General features: G+C 35.3%; 1 protein-coding gene across 2 annotated transcripts in view; it reads left to right on the forward strand.

The window, feature by feature from the left end:
- Window positions 1-17,471, forward strand: part of COL25A1 (collagen type XXV alpha 1 chain) — a 455,910-nt gene that overhangs the window by 383,727 nt on the left and 54,712 nt on the right. For both annotated transcript variants that reach the window (XM_039238752.1, XM_039238753.1), the window contains exons 16-18: window positions 4,926-4,958; window positions 5,400-5,435; window positions 10,444-10,488. In XM_039238752.1, coding sequence (XP_039094683.1) covers window positions 4,926-4,958; window positions 5,400-5,435; window positions 10,444-10,488 — 114 coding nt within the window. The remainder of the gene's footprint in view (window positions 1-4,925; window positions 4,959-5,399; window positions 5,436-10,443; window positions 10,489-17,471) is intronic.

Raw genomic sequence — 17,471 nt, forward strand, 5'->3', positions numbered from 1 at the left:
CTCTTAGAAGTTGTATTTTTAAAGCTTCACTTTTGTAATGTAGATCAATAATTGTTTCTTTAATCACACATTTTTAACATTTAATTTTCCGATAGTAAAGTAGCCCTTTTCTTTGAAAATTCCAAGTTCATCTCAAAGGAATACTGTTTTATATTAATGCAAATCATTTACCATATTGACTCACACATAGTAAACTCTCAATAAATGTTAGCTTTCTTACCACATGGAAATTGAAATCAACTAGATTGGTTGTTTTCTTTTTATCAAAAAGTTTTATTAGTCAACTGAAATTAAGTACAAGAAATCCTTCAGTTAAAACGGAAATCATTTCTATAAACTTTCAGTAGGTCTAAACAGGGGATTGTAAATAGGAATCTGTAATGTATAAATTGTAATCTGACCTGTAGCATTCATGCCGAGAATGCTGTAATTGAAATATAATTTTTGATGTGTTTTTTTAAACATTTCCTGCTTCTGTCATATAATTTGTTTCCAGTATGTTGGAAACACTCTTCTCATGGCCTTTGGGTTCAATATGTGAAGCTCATTCATCATGTACCAAGTTTGAGATACAAAATCAAAAAATGCTTTTTTCTGCCATTGATATAGTAAATTACGTCATTGACTGATTCACTTTAATAGGATTTTTTTTCCTTTTGATCCATCTCAGTGCCTTTGGATGGTAAAGCAATCTAAATCATTCCAGACTGGTCATCTGGAAATGCTGTGGAACTATAAAAACCACTAGGCTGGGTTTTGTCCGTGGCCAGCAACTGCCGTGCACTCTAGGCCTTGTGAGTGACATTCCAAAGAATGATTTCAATCATGTGTGGAGTTACTATGCAGAGGTTACGTTCTGCTCTTTGGAGTGTTAATCCCACCCAACAAATGCAGAAATGGACTTGTTATCTCTTTTGGTCAACTTGAAAGCAGGTATTTGTGCAGCGCACTGAATGGTTTGGCCGTGCCACTCTATTATTCACAATTCAGTCTGCAGATTCAGAAGCTCCACCTTCACTGTCTTGCTACAGCCTGTCTGCGCCTTCATTTTCACTGCTCCCTCAGTCTCCATTCCTGTACACGCACTGCCTTCTTAGTTTATGCCCACAGCGCATTCTCATCCTCTGAGCCTTTTTAGAAGCCACACCCATATTTGGAGCTTCGAATCAAATTCTCTTTTCTTAAAATCACATGTGAAGGCCTGTTTCAGAAGGCCCCCACCCCCCCTCGCCCCCACACCGCACCACCTCTAGTCAATGCAGGGCCCTCTCTGACTTGGCACGTAATGGTTCTCTCACCTTACAACACTCTTATTGTCTGTCCACCTTCTATTCTTCAGTCCACTGAGACCTTAGTTTATAAGTCACTTCCCTAGGGCAGCCTTTCAGTCTCCTCCACACTGGTTAGGTTACCTACTCTGTGCTCCCATAGCACTCTTTAAAGTACCTTTCATAACCATTATTGAGATTTATTATAATTCCTTGTTTAATTGGACATTTGGCTCATTGGAGAAGAAAAACAAATAAATAAACAAAAAACTGTATGATGCCAAATTATTCCCAGCATCAATCCATGTTCCTGGCACAGAGTTGGAAGATACTAAATATTTATTGAATAAACAACCTTTAAAACACTTTTTCCCTTTCAACTGTTTTTTATTTTCATGGAATGGTAGACCGTTTTCCTGTGACAGGCATTTGTTCATCATGTCGTCTGGCATATACAGGAACATAGAATATCCCAAACATGAGAGTCTCTTCCAACCCCGGGTTTTTTTTTTAAAGAAAAGAAATGGAAAGTATTTTTCATGCTTTCAACCAATAATATTTTCGGGTACATAGATCGGTATGTGATGGGCCTGAGCACAGGGCAAGGGCACGGATTGTAACTGCACTGCTTCCTGTTCTCACCCAGCTCCTATAGCATCCCTGCGAACAGAACAGGCTGGCACACAATGGGGACTCAACAAACATTCATTGACTGAATTAATGAAGGATAGAAATGTCACCATATTCACTTCATGTATCCACATAGACTTTATTAACACGTGCATAAAATTATATACCAGCTATTGTATTTGAACATTAGCATGACCAAAACCAGAAGCCCTCTGTGTTTGAATGATCAGTGGTAAAGCCCCGTCTGTTTATCTCAAGTGTCTTCTCAAAGTATCCTCCCATTTGTGACTTACTTACCCTGGTGAAACTTGGGTTTCCAGACCAGCTGACTTATGAAGCTAAGCGTCTATTTAAGACATAGTTGGGTTTTTCATACTTTAGTCCTGGGTTCGCTTTCACTTTTTCAGGAATGAGGATTATGAACACTGACTGTTTTATTTCTACTCCTTGCAGCACTCTCCTTTAAAATGTTTAACTTATGACTGTCTTTCAGCAGTTGTCTTGCCACTTAAAAGTTTAAAAAATTCCTCGAGATTTCACAGTCTAAGTTTTTTAAAAGAGAATTAAAATATCACTCATAGTCCTCCATCAAATGAAACTGCTCCAATTTCCACAAATAAATCAGCCTTTCAGGAAACTGTCCTTTTCTTTCCATCTACTTTCTATGAGAACTAAATCTGTTCCTTATTCTCATTTGTGGATTATCCAGCCACTTTCCATTAAGACACTAAAAATAAAAGGTTTTAAACTACAGTTAATATAAGCAACTTCCTTTTATTTACAAGTTTACTGGAACCTTTATGCCCTGTTGTCAAAATGAAATAAACCAATAATTCTTATTCTAATAAAAAGAACATGGCAATGGAATTTAGGAAGTCCAAAATTCACTTATCCTCTCATTGCTTCAATGTCCTTGTCTATTAAATGAAAATAGTAATATCTGCTCTATCTCATCAGAGTTTTATGAGATATAAATGAGATGAGGGAAGAGGCTCAGCAAAGTCAAAATTGTTTTTAGGAACACAAAGGTCTTATTGTGCAAAATATTACAAACCTGATTCATTGGTGTTGAAGGCTTTCAGATTTGATTTAATAGTAATAGAAATAAGTTTTATTTTATTAGCCACATTTATTTCACTTCCCACTTGGAACTCAACTGAATGTTAATGATTAGAAAGAGAAATCAGTATAAAACAGTATGTAAAGTCCTTTTCTTAAGTTTTGTCATGATTTAGTTTTTCCTTGGGTTTTAACAATTACAGACATCACAGAGGCTCACATATATATCAATTTCCTCAGTAAGCTAATTTATTATTTCCTTATCCTTCCCAAGTATTTTTTCCTTCCTAATTTTTCTTCATTTTTTAAGTTAACTTATTTATTTTGAGAGAGCAAGAGAGAGCATAAGCAAGGGAGGGGCAGAGAGAGACGGAGAGAGAGAATCCCAAGCAGGCTCTACACTGTCAACACAGGGCCCCACATGGGGCTCAATCTCACAAACCATGAGATTGTGACCTGAGCCAAAATCAAGAGTTGGACACTCAACCTATTGAACCACCCAGGCACCACTTTTTCATTTTGATTCTTGACTGCTGAGTTATTTAAAACATTCTTTTTGAATTTGCTCATTTATTTGCCATATATGTATTGAGCATCTACTATGGGCTAGGCACTGAATAAAAATCGATACTAAATCTGCCCCCATGTGGCTGATTGTCTAATGAAGGGACAGACAGTAAATAAATAAATGTGTAATTATGAAGTGAGCTATGTAGGACACGAACAGAGCTCAGTGCTGAACAGTCAAATGTGTATGTAAGGGACATGCGTCTTAAGTTGGTTGGAGAAGGGTTCTTTGAGGCAAAGCCACTTAAGCCAAGACCTCAAGAGAGAGAAGATGTCAGCCTGGGGATGAGGGGGAAGGAATTGAGAGAAGGGGACAAGTGCTCCATGCACAGAGGCCTGAGGCCTCATCTCTGTCTCTAAAAGAGACAAATGAGGGGGGTTCCTAAACCCAGAACAAGGAACTAGACCCCTGGAGTTCCTTGAGCAGTTGCATAGATGTGACAGCTGAGGAAATCCCAGGATGTGCCTTCCTCCTTATGCCTGTTCTTATCTTCTTGAAAGTCTCAAATAGCTAAGTTTTCTCCCTGTTTTGCCTTGTAGCATGTTCATGAGACAAAGGGCTGGAAGGAGCTTGAAAATCTAGGCCCTTTGTTGGCTTCATTTCAGAAATCAACAACATTCTTAACTAACCTCCCTATTCTTTTCTACTAATCTCTCTCTGCTTATTTTATAGCATATGTGCTTTGAAAATGTAGTCACCCTCTGTGAATTCCCTGTGGAATACATTGCCTTTTAGAAAACCAGATTCTCTCTCAAGATTTTCTCTTAGATCGTACATGTGTCCCTGCCACCCATGAGTCATCCATCATCCTGTAATTTTCTGGTGACTGCATCACAATGAAATAAATGTAAAGCTAGAGAAAATGTGCCGGTCATAACTGTGACAGTGCTCCATGAGGAAAACCAACTGACCTGCTACGTGGCTTTCTCCAGCTCAACATCATTAACCCTTTGACTTCATCTCTTGAACCCTGGACTTTCTGAAGACTGAGAGGGTCAAGGAACTCCCAGTAACTGATAGCCCGTGACATTAATAAATTCCAGAAATAGAGAAAACCAAAGTTCCAGGTCTCCAAATTACAATTTATTACTTTAGAATACACTTTTAACACTATATCAAGGGAAGACATACCTATTTGAATATTTATATTTACTTCAAAGAATATAGTCCTTGAGTATTTTGCATTCAAAATAAGCTCATGTTTTTAGAAAGTGCATTGTTTACCTTGGAAATTGTTGACATCTTAACAGCTGACAAGTTGATATAGTTTTATGGAGCATAGTCAGGCCCATTAGATATGGGGCTCCTTTGGAGTGCCATGTTGAAATTGGCTCTCCATGTGTTTATATGTTTCCTATTCTCATATCCTGTGGAATAATCTCCCATTGGTTTTGTTTTAGGGTGACCCTGGATCATCTGCAGCAGGAATTAAGGTAACTATAGCCTTGTGAGTGTTTATACCCCAGGAGTTACAGTTTTAATTTTATAAGCCTCTGCTCACTCTTCTTTAGTACCAATTTTGATGGTTATAACTGTTTCTATTCTTCTGCAATAATTAGCTTCCAAACACAACAGGGAATATCTGCTAGAATTCTGATAAAGGCTTAAATAAGAGGTATTGCCTTCACTTCTCTCTGTGAATGGTTTTTATGGAAATGTGGATTTGTAGGTGAGATTTAGGTATGTCCACACCAAGAAAAAAGTTCTGTCTCTATTGAAATGTAGAGTAATAGAATAAAGTGAATGAAATGCATATGATCAAGAAGGTTAGACCATCTCTGTGAAAGTGTCCAGAGGCCTAAGCATTTTGGAAAATTCTTATAAGACTGTTTGTTTGTTTGTTTGTTCGTTCATCTTTGGCTTTCTTTGGTCAGGGGGAGCCTGGAGAATCTGGTCGTCCAGGGCAAAAGGTAACATCTTTATTCTAGTGTTGTTCTTTGTACTGTCACATATTTGCCATTTTATATCTACTGTCCACTGTGTAATATGAAAGTAATTATTGCAAAATGATGCAGTTTTCATGCTTTGCATGCAGAGTGCTATTGATTATTCTGCATTTTAAAAAGACTGATGCTGACCATAGCAAAATATGAAACACTGTGTACATGTAGAAAGATGCTTTATTAACTAAAGTCTGCCTATACTTAGCTGTTTGAGACTAACAAAGATCGGTTGGGTTGGAATGCCAACAACTTATCTTGCATGTTTAAAGATACTCTGCATGTTTCTATCATTCATGAGAAGAAATGAATATTTACTAAACTGTTTCAGTAGGGAATGATAGTTTCTTATATCCCTTTTCTTTTTATTTCAAATACTTCCTTACTGATAATTTTTTATGTGAATCATATCTACCTATGCAACAAATGTTATGTTATACGAACCAGATTTGTTAATAAACTAAATTTTAATTGGAGACACTAGCCAAGTACTTTAACCAATCTGTGGATACATACATGATCTTTTAAAAATCATTTGTGCTTCACTTCAGTGATCAATTAGAGAATATGCAGTGATTATGTTTAGATTCATATTCTCATTTGACTCTGAGGCAGGAAACAACTGTTAGCAGTTTATTGTCTGAGCATCTGGATATCAGTGTCCAATGTGGTTAGATTTTAGATAACAGATGTATTGTAGCTAACAAGTAAATGTGAATTCCACATTAGGTCAAAGCTCTTAAGATCATGACTGCCTTTATCTAGCAATAGCTGATGTTGTAGAAAAAATGTGGTTAGAGTCATAGAATTTACCTCATTGATATAAAGGAAAACAGAGAATAAATCTCATTATAGGAGTCTGGAAACTTAAGACATGAAAACAATAATGTTCCCACACTCTTGAAGTCATTGAGAAGATCATTGCTTGTTTTAGAGACTTAGTGATTTTTGAGAAAGTCTTTCATGTTCTTTTAAAATTTTTAAAAATAGAGTTTTCTTTGAAACTCAGGCTCCAGGAGTAATGATTCATCAGGCCCAGTTTCAGGTAAAGTTCAGGCTTTTCCGAAGAACCCAGCAGAACTCTGTGAATTTTTATATTTGATTCCTAAGATTTCTTACTGATTCTTTATGTAAGAAATTTGAAATTAGTTATATCATCAGAGAGTCATGGTCCCCTTTGGTTTGAAAAAGCAAATAATCTTCTCAGATGATCTATACAAACCAGATTTGTTAATAAACTAAATTTTAATTGGAGACACTAGCCAAGTACTTTAACCAACCTATGGATACATATATGATTTTTAAAAAATCATTTGTAAATTAGATGATCTAATTTTAGACTCCTTAGTATTTCAAAATTAAAGGTTACGTTTAAACTGCTCTCTAAATCTGATATACTAAAAGAAATGCCTACAAGACTGTTATGCCTTTTTAACAAAACAAAATGAAACAAATCTGCTATAAACTTGTATAGGTTTCACTGTTTTCAGAGTGGGAGATCCAAAATGATTTTCAATTTTTTTAGTAAAATATGGCCCTCTCATGATTATTTAGAAATACAGTTTAGATTCATTCCTGGAAGTTTATAGGTTTACATATGGAAACATTGGATTTCCTTTGTATTTCATTAAAAATCTGCTTTAAATTATATCGGGAGAAGGGGTGGATTCATTAAAAACTTACAACCTTTTGGATGAGTATGTGCCCTGAAAGGCACAGCATCTTTTTCATCAATATTTAGGCCAGATCCTATCCTTTGACGCAATCTCACTTGCCCACAATATTTATGACTTCCTTTGTCTAATATCAGGATTTGGCAATACTTACCGCAACATTGCTTTAAAAGTAGAATATTCCCATGTTTGCTGCTTACTTAGATTAGAAAATGACAAACAGAACTCAGCACAGAACCAATTCAAGGGAACTTCTAAAGCATGTCCCTGATCATTGCAGAACCGTGTTGTGGATTCAGCACTTAACCTCCTGCGTTAGGGACGTTCCCAGAGACGTAGAGTTTCAAGACAGAATGAAAAGCCCATTGGTTAGCTTTCCACTATTTGCCGTTGTCCAGTACGTAAATTTGTTTTTTAGACCAACATTCATAATGTAGAAATGGTTTCATTATAGTTTTTTTTTCTTTTATAGATTCAGCAGTAAAATGTGTGATTGACAGATGAGTTAGCGTGTGTATTTATATTTCTAAAGTGAATGTGTAGATTTATAAAAATAGGTATTGTGTGCCATCACATAGTTTTTACTTTTCTACCTTCTCTACATCTCTTTATATGTTTTAACTTTAAAGGGATAAAAATACTTGATTCCCCATTGGAAGGGACCCTCCCAGTTAAAATATATCTAGAAGTAGAGGACACTGCAACAGAAATGTGGGGCAAAAGCAGAGTCCAGAATTTGACAGCAGATAAAGGTCTCCTTTAATGGGAGGTAAAGAGTCAAAGGGAAGGAAAAAAAAAAGAACCCAAAAGATAATGTGTAAAATTTAGTCTATTTGGACAAGTATTTTTCAAATGGAAGAATAAACCAATTCTTAATTATGACCCACATCTGACCTAGGGCCATGCATGCCTAAGATCTCACTCCAGAGAAGCTCCCGAGCTAAGAAATAGGCAAGCATGAAGTTAACAAAAAATTGTCTTAACTGAAAGACAAGCCTTTATGGAACTTGTATAGGAAGAGAAGTCTTCCTAAAAAATGTTGAGATGTTCCACAAAGGGTAACATAAAATATTTTATAATCTTTCATTATGTTGACTACTACATTGAATAAACGTAAATTTGGAAAGGTCAAATTTATAAAAATCCAGTACTATGAAATATGAATTCTTGAAATATCTGTACTTTAAAAAACCCATTTAATATTCTAATATAAATATATACGTACATACACATGTGATGCAGGGAACAGCTAAATGCTCAAAGTCTCTGTAAGTATTCAATCTACATTATAAAATACTCCATAATGTCTTATAGACATTTCTCAGTGTTAGAAAGCATAGGTGTGTGTCTGTGTATGCATATGTATATGAAAATCTTTTTTTTAATGTTTTATTTCTGAGAGAGAGACAACGTGAGCAGGAGAGAGTCAGAGAGAGGGAGACACAGAATCTGAAGCAGGCTCCAGGCTCTGAGCGGTCAGCACAGGGCCCGACACGGGACTCGAACCCATGAACCATGAGATCATGACCTGTGCCGAAGTCGGATGCTTAACTGACTGAGCCACCCAGGCGCCCCTATAAAAATCTTTTTTTAATTAGTCATAGACTCTTTTTAATATGGTGGGAGGGAAGTGTGTGTGTAGGACATTTCTCCTGTATGGAAACAGTGATTTGACCTATATATTTTCACACATGTTTCAAATAGGATGTCTTGACTTTGAGGAGACTTTTCTAAAGCGATATAAAACTATCAATTTATCACCAATGTGTTTACTTTTATTGGTTGTATATTCTACTGCAGTTTATTGTATATTCAAGGGCTTGTACATTTTTTAAGGTAAAAGAGAATCTTCAGTAAAATATGGATGCAAGCCTTATTTACTAGATCTTCTTAAATTTGTTGTTTGAAGGGCAAAAGGGAAAGAAAAAAGAAAGTCTAATGTATAATGTTTCTGTGTAAAGTTTAATCTACTTAGACAAGTATTCTCTGAATAGAATATCAAATTCTTAATGATCATTCTTTTCTGACTTAACCTCATCTTAGTCTTACTGTTCACAGTGCAAAATTTCAGTTATATAGTTACAAACAGCATAGTTTTTCTTTTGCATTCCTGAAGCCCCTATGGCCTAAACCATCAGGAAAGTCAGTTTCCCCTCTATGTCTAACCATACAGTTTAATAAGTTATGTGGAGTCATTTTTTTAAATACAATACCAGAGCACATCGTGACTCTTCATAATATGAAAGTACTACTGTTAAAGATGAAATATCTGGTTGTTCTTAGATTTTCCATGGAATGGGGATTGTTAAAGCATTTAGATTAAAAGCAGTACCTCCCTTTAACACTTTTACTTAGTTTGATGCTCCAATCTCTTTGAATATACTTGTCTGTCCCACTGACTGACCATTATGAAACAGTGTGTGCCTTTTACCCTCAAATGTTGTTTCTGCGAATAGTCACCTCAGTCCAATACAGGATAGACTTTCAGTTTCCCCAGTGATTTCTTTATGCTTCTTTAATGGAATTCAGGAGATTTTCTAAGCAATGTAACCTTTTGTCACTGTACTTTGTACTTAAAATAATGTAGACAATTCTGTGAAAATGAGAATTAGCTTGACTCCAGTGTGCTCATACAAAATGTACCACTTAATCTCAAACCTGTATTCAGGAACAGCTGCACACACGGTACCATTAGCCCGAAATTGCTAAGCAGAGTTACCCAGACTCAACAACGGTCAGAGATACAGGCTGGAGTTAAGTAGAATCTTAACCATGCATTTATCTTCTCATCATTCAGGAATGGAAAAGAAATCTTACTATACTTTTAAGTGAGCAAGACTTAATGTATATTGTTTTGATGTGACCATCTGTTCACACAGCCAACTCTTGATTATCTGAGGTAAGAGAGCCCTGGAATAGGATGCATTATTCAAATGCATACAAAATCCTCATTTCAGCAAAGAACCTCAGCTTCCACAAGAAATCATTTACCAGAGAATAATAAAACGTAGGAGTGCCTTTTCCTTCTACTTCTTCTCTTGCTTGCCTTCTGGCAGAAATGCCAATGAGCAGTGAGATGACAGGAAGAGAGAAAAATCCTGAAAAATCTACAAAATGGTCAACCAATCCCTGAATCAAGAGTTGACTGAACTGTATAATGTCACCAAAGTCCTTGAAACTAGACAGCATTTATGTATGTATTTATATGCAGCAAGTATTCAGCTAGGAACATTTGCCATGTTTTTCTCCACATACTGTGACTGAGTGACTACTGTTCTATAATGCTATGTGATTTTCCTATGTAGGGTGAACCAGGGCTTCCTGGGCTTCCTGGACTTCCGGGGATAAAGGTAAATACAGCACTGACAGTCTCAGCTTCATAGAAATGTAATTATGAAAGTCACAAAACTCAAAGGAAAATAGGAAAAAAAAGAAAACTAAAAATATAATGCCTCTCTTTAAACACTCTCCAGCCATCTCAATTAAATTTTTTAAATTGAGAACTAGACACAGGTATTGGTAATATTTGCCATTGCTGGACATGTGGCAAACATATCTGGACTATATATTCTACTACTTAACCTACTACGCCCCTTGAAAAAATTTAAGTGCCAATAGGAAGTCTTTAAAGTCTAGGAAGTCTACTTTCATATTTTAATTTTATTCTTAACGTCCTATCAGATTTTGACTAAAATCAGAGTCTTATCATCCCTATAAATTGAACATGGAGGCAGCTGTTTTTGTAATTCATTCATTATAATAATCGTTTTATTGTGTTTTTTGCTTCCAATTCCTGTCAATAACTCCCACTGCAAAGTACAAATCTGATTACTAAACTATTCCGACCCATATACTATTTCCATGAACTTTGTATGTATCTTTTGAAATAATTGCTTAAAGCTTAATTTGAAACCATTGTTTTACATGTTTTAAAACTACCTAAAATGTTATGAAACATACATTTTTAAAAATTATTTAAAATTTTTCACATGGCAACTGGCAAGGCTTAAAGTTCTGCTGCCTTAGCAGTAGTTATTCCTTTAAGATATTTTTACAGCTTAAAAGTAAAATAATCATAATCATAATCAAAATCATAATAAAAAATAAACAAAGCTTAAAAGTTTTAGGTATTTTTTTAAAATTCTAGATGCATTTGATAGAGTAACATCATGCAAGTAAGATTTTTCCGTACATTGTTCTCATAGATTTTGAATCAATCTTTAGTGTGCATCAGACCATTCTGAAATTAGTAATCCTAATTTCAGTGTGGGAGTCATGTGTACTGTTTGATGAAGGTTGTGTTTGATGAAATAATATGGCTATGTTAAATTATTGAGTTCCCAGACATCATATGGTATCACATATATTTTATGAGTATATTTGGTATAAGTAACAGACTTGAAAACTGTGTCTTTCAGATTAGCACACAGAAATTTCTGGAGTGGTTTTTTTTTTTTTTTTTTTTTTGATGTTTCCAGATTAGTATCATAGACATTCAGATATTCCTTTTAACATATTTTGTCTTTGGCTTCCTCAGTGAAAAAGTATACCCTATGACAACAGTTTACTAAAGGGTCAAAGTCATTTCCTTATCATTTGATATTTAGCAAAATAACTTCATTTTATTGAAGGAACTGTGGCAGTTCCTTAGTAATTCCTATGCATTAAAAAAAAGAAGCTTTTAAGAAATGATTAGAAGATCATAGATTTTTAAGCAAATGTAAGAAAATTATATTCAATATTACTTTAAAAGAACCTGGTTGCGTTATAAATAAGAGGGAAGTCACTGGAAAGGAAGGGCATTTGGGAAGGGCTGGGGCAGTGTTATCTGCAGGACTGGCTCATAGGTTAGCAGGGCTGTGCTCTCAATGTCAGCTCGTGTGGCAGGAACCTCAGTGCTGCACTGAAATCCAGCTGTCCCTTCTGCTGAGTATGAGGCAAATCTTGGTGAGAAAAGAGTATGTAAGGGTAAAGGTACTGGGGTTTTACCCCAGTTTTACCCTTCCCCCCGAAACAATCAGAAAACAATTTCATTACCACTATTTGTTATCGTTACCTCTTACTCATTTTATGTCTTCCACCATGAAAAATATCACATGGCATTTCCCTAGTCGTATGTGAACTAGTCCAAATGTTTTGAACTTTTTCAGATTGGGAAGAGTGTTGGTGATTTGACACCTCCAGTAAATACTTTTATTCCTAGGGTCCTAGGACATTGCCAGATGTATGTTGGTGAGATCATATAGCTATGTTCCTTTGTTTGTAAAGCCTGACTAGTTACCAATTGATAAAACCTTTTTATCATCCACTAAAGACACTTTTCTCTTGAATTATCAAGTACTGCTGGGGAACTACCCACTATTTGATTTAAATCACAGATTCTGGTTTTGGTTTAATTAGCTTTGACTTATCGCTCTAGTTCAGGATGTGGGCAATATTCTTTCTTTATAATGTAGGTAGTGGGTAGTCAGTATAAAGAAGTCATGTTGTGAAGGAGACAATTTAAGAACACATAGTCATTAGTTGTCATGGATGTTTAGAAATGTAGAGTTATGAATTTATAACTTTACGATATAGCTTCATTAACTTGAGATGTTCTTTACACCTTTACTATACCTTGCTTCTGCTAGGTTGCTAACCACAGGCTAGTTAAGCATGGTTTCCTAGTTTGAACCAGTAACAATATTTAAAAGAGGAAACCACACGTATGAATTTAGAATGTGTGGTAGCAAGAATTTGTGTGTTAGTTTATGCTTTGGAAATACTTCTTCCTGTTGCTATCCATCCCCTTCTTATCTGCTGGTACTATAGACAGCATGCAAATGCCATCCGTTATTTCCAAGACATTGGGGAAACCAGCCATGAAATACCAGAGAAGCTTTGATTCACCACCTGTTGCTCTCGGAGAATGGTGGGGAACTTAATGAGCACCCAAATGCCTTCCACACAGCTCTCAGGAAATGAGCAAAGTGCCTAAATACAGACCGCAGACTCATCTATCTATCACCTCAGAGTCCCACTCAGAGACAAGTGCTAATACCTTGGGCATACATAATAAAAGTCACCAAGAACAGCCATATCTTAATTTCAAACTACTCTTAGGCTTCCTGCACAAGTATTGGAAAGTTCTCTCACCATGTGGAAGACATTTGGAATTCCTATTTCATGCATTCATGGTTCATATAGTGTCAAGATGTTCAACTGGGAAAATTAAATTATGCACAATGTACCATGCAGACATTGATCTTCTGAAATAAGATTTGAGCTCAGAAAATGATTTTTATAAACAAGCCTTCTAATATGTTTTTCATGGGTAAAACTTATTATAACTAGCTTTTCTGATATCACCTAAAAGGGTAAGATTTGAAGTTCCCATTTTTAAAATATTTTTCTCTCCACACTTATTTTGAAAAATATAAATACATTACTTACCCCTTTTATGATTATATTACCCTAATAATGAAGAAGTATAGAGCAGTGTTCAAGACCCCTGACTTTAGAACCAGACCACCAGTGTACGGGTCCCAGTTCTACCCCCCAGTTAAGAAGCTGTATCATGACATTGGGAAAGTGACAATAATCTTCCTGTCCTCTGGTTTCCTTACAAAATCATTGTTGTACATACCTCGTAGAATTATTGCATAAATTAAACTAGTTAATATGTGTGCAGCTTCTAAAATGTTGCCAAGCATATAGTAAATCCTGTATAAATTTTAGCTATTACTTTCTTTCTCTTAGAGTTCAGAATATTGGAAACATTGGTTATGCACCTATTCAATATAGTCTTTCTTAATGTGAATAATTTTAACCTGGAGAACATAAAGCCATTTGCATTCTATAGGTTAATAGACATAAATTCTGAAAACTCCTTTGCAGTGAAGGATGAATATTACCTTTAAGAGCAGTAAGATAACCTACTTTCTCTTCAAACATCACACTATTTCCCTTTTCCTATAACTCAAATATATCCTGGGAATAAAGGATGAGAGAACACAACATTCTGGGCATAAGACCTGGTACTGTCAAAATTCTCCTTCCTACACTGTTGGCAAGAAAAACTGGACACATCATGTAGGAAATTCTCTAGGCCCCAGGCATAGTGTTGCCTGGACCAAGACATTTTCTACAAATATGGATTTTCCGTGTCTGCTTTTCTCCTTTCCACATAGACCACCAGCTTATCTCATCATATTCAGAAAGTAATTGGGAAAAGTTTACATAATGCAATAAACTTAATAGAGTAGGGAAATATAATACAGTAAAAATTACATCAATTGAAAAAAAAATCATTTAGATGGCAAAAAAAATTTTACACTATTTTCTCTCAAGCTCGATATTTTTGTTCTGGCTTCCACATTAGAGAAAATTTGACATTCAGATTAAGAATTTGAGGATTGGGAGAGTATGAGACAGTAACTAATTCTTTATACCTCATTATATGAAATCATCCTTGACACTAAATCATATAAAGACTAAATATTATAGGTGGCAGGAACATTTACTTTGGCATTCTTAGGATTAATTACCATGTCCAATAATCTAATAGAAATTTACCATCTAAATCCACTAGAGATGAGGTTCCTTCTTCAGAAACATCAAATTTCATTTTAAAAATAGCAGAGGAACGTTTCTGGAAGTAACATAGGATATGAAATGCATTCCTAAAAGAAAAAAAGAAAAGGAAGAAATACTGTTCGAGAGGATAAGATGTGTTATTGTTACTTGTAATTATTTCCTGCTTGTACAAACTGTGAGCAATTGAGTAATTTTAGAATCCAATTAGGAAACTCATACAACCAGAAATCAGAGATTTTTAGCAGCCATCACAAAATCTCCAATAAACATACTGAATGTGCTTTCATGATGTAATCTGTTTTTTTAAAAAAAAGCTGAAAGGTATATTTTCTGAGTTTTAAATAAACCTGCTATTGTAGTTCATTTTCATCATATCACCGAGATGTTTTAGTTTATACTCAAGTTTTATCCTTAAAGGAAACAGTGTTTTTTAGACAGACTCTACTTTCTCATTCTTTTTTTCCCCCTCAATAATTTTACAAATCAATCATTACAAAAACTAGCTGCCTAGAGGTTCTTATTACAACAAATGTTCTTGCTATAATCCTCAGAAACAGGTATCATGCTGACTTGAATTCTAATTAGCCTTTAAGCAAGACAAATCTTGTATGGCTGATGCATTCAGTGTCAAGACACATTAATCAAAATTATTGGTGATTCTTTAGCACCCAGGCAAATCAGCACTTATTTCCCAAGCCCTGTTGTACTTTTTTTGGGCAGTGAAAATTGTATCTGCTTGGAGGTAATAAATATCATGGAAAACATGACTTGGTTTAAGCTGGTATGTTAAAGGATTTTTAGACAGGTTAAAAAAAATAGTATCTTTTACTGCTTTAATTGATAATGACTTATAAAAATAAAACAAATGGTAATAAATGAAAAACCAGAGATTTTTCTGTGGGTGAGAGCTAATCAGTTTGGACTTTCTGGTCACCATTCCATTTAACAGATGGTAAGTTCTGGAAGTTTATAGGGAAACACCTGGGGAGCTATTTCATTGTGAATGAAACTCTCTCTTCCTTTCTTACCTTGACCAATAATCCCATCTATGTATTTGTTGACTCTTGTCATCCACCTATATGAAGGACATCCTTTATGTAACTTTGAAAAAAGAGTGTTAAGTGAACTGTCCCAAAAGCCATTTAGAAGATAAAGGAAGGTCATCTCAAATACTTTTCTTGCCCTGTATTAAATGTAGGCTTGAAGAAAAACCAAATCAGTCCAGTTTTTATAATGGAATTCTAAAACTTAATGAAACTTTTGATGGCTATTATTAAATTTTGGAAAGGTCATCTTCTTAGGGAATTTTCTAGCTTTCCTTTGCCTCTTTGTAACATAGAAGGCCAGTTTTTGTTGTCCTCTTTGTTGGTAAAGACAGTAATTGTTCACATTGTTTTAGGGTATTTTGTTTTATTTTTAGGTATTTTATTTTTTGTGGCTTTTTTTTTTTTGCCAGAATACACAGAATCTAGCTCTCTCAGTAGACTATTTAAATGTTTTAAAAGTAATAGCAAATGAGTTGAGCAAAAGTGGCGTCAGTCAAAAATCTTATCTTTGTTGTATTTTTTTAATCTTATAAAGTGAATAGATCCCACCTACTAAACCTTCTTGCTTGTGCACATATTGCCAATTTATGAAAGAAAGCTGGGTGGAGAGGAAGAAAGAGAGCCCTAATACTGACCTTCTTATCAGCAAGGGAACTTTTTGTCTTGTGCAAAATCAGGGTAATTGTTCAAATATAGTCCTTATTAGCTACTGTTCTTCTTTTCATTGAGGTTAATACTATAAGATCAGAGTCGGGGCTGTTGAAATGGTTAGCTACAGTTGGAAAGATCAATGTGAGACCATTAGGCCCTCTAAAATTGGTCATGTGAAGAAACACCTTTGATCTCAGCAATAGCTATTCTCTGTAGATTTGGCTCTGCATCTTTATGTACCCCAGCAGCTTAAAACTTTCGTTCAAATTAACATCTTGGGTCAGATTTTCAGACAGGTCTGCTTGCTGCTCTTGATGCTGCTCCCAGCAATGTGTTGCTCCACTGTGCTTTATCCTGAGTGAATGGCATTTCTTCTGCCCAACCCAGATCCCAGTGTAGTTGCCAAAACCACAGCTCCTCTATTATTGATTTTTTTTTCTACTAGCTTAATACAGGGTAATGTGTACAGTCTTGGTACTGAGACTTGATTTTTAAGCTCATTGGTCATAAGCTAATTAATTAAAGAATAAACAAAGGACAAAGCTCTTGAAATCAGGAGCAGGGAGAAATCATAGGCAACATCTAAAACAAGACTAGAAGATTAACAAATTTTTCTTCATTGTGGAATTTGATGCTACATTAGTGCCATAGTACGATAGCACTAACAAAGCTGAGATTTCTGGTTCTCTGACAACCATTTAATCACTGGGTAGCATGCGGCTTGGGTAGCAGAATATGGTGCCAGCTATTAATTGTGTTTCAGCAGTTAAAATGTTGGATTGTGGTAAGGGTTCTGATAAATAGTGCTGTAATAATATCTATATTATTATTATTATCCAATAATAATTGGAGATTATTTTATATCTCCAGGCTCTGGTTAAATCAGAGCTCTGTATTTTAGTGTTTTAGTTTCCTGTGTCTGTCTGAAGCACAGATCTACTTGGATGTTTCCAGGACCAGTGAAAATGCAACAATAAAAATAACAGATTCAACCCAGATTTAATGGTTATAGTCATGGTAGAGGAACAGAAAATTTTAAGATGTTCATTGTGCCCCATTCT

This window comes from Hyaena hyaena, unplaced genomic scaffold (assembly GCF_003009895.1).
Source record: "Hyaena hyaena isolate Hyena2069 unplaced genomic scaffold, ASM300989v1 scaffold_146, whole genome shotgun sequence".
Lineage (NCBI taxonomy): Eukaryota > Metazoa > Chordata > Mammalia > Carnivora > Hyaenidae > Hyaena > Hyaena hyaena.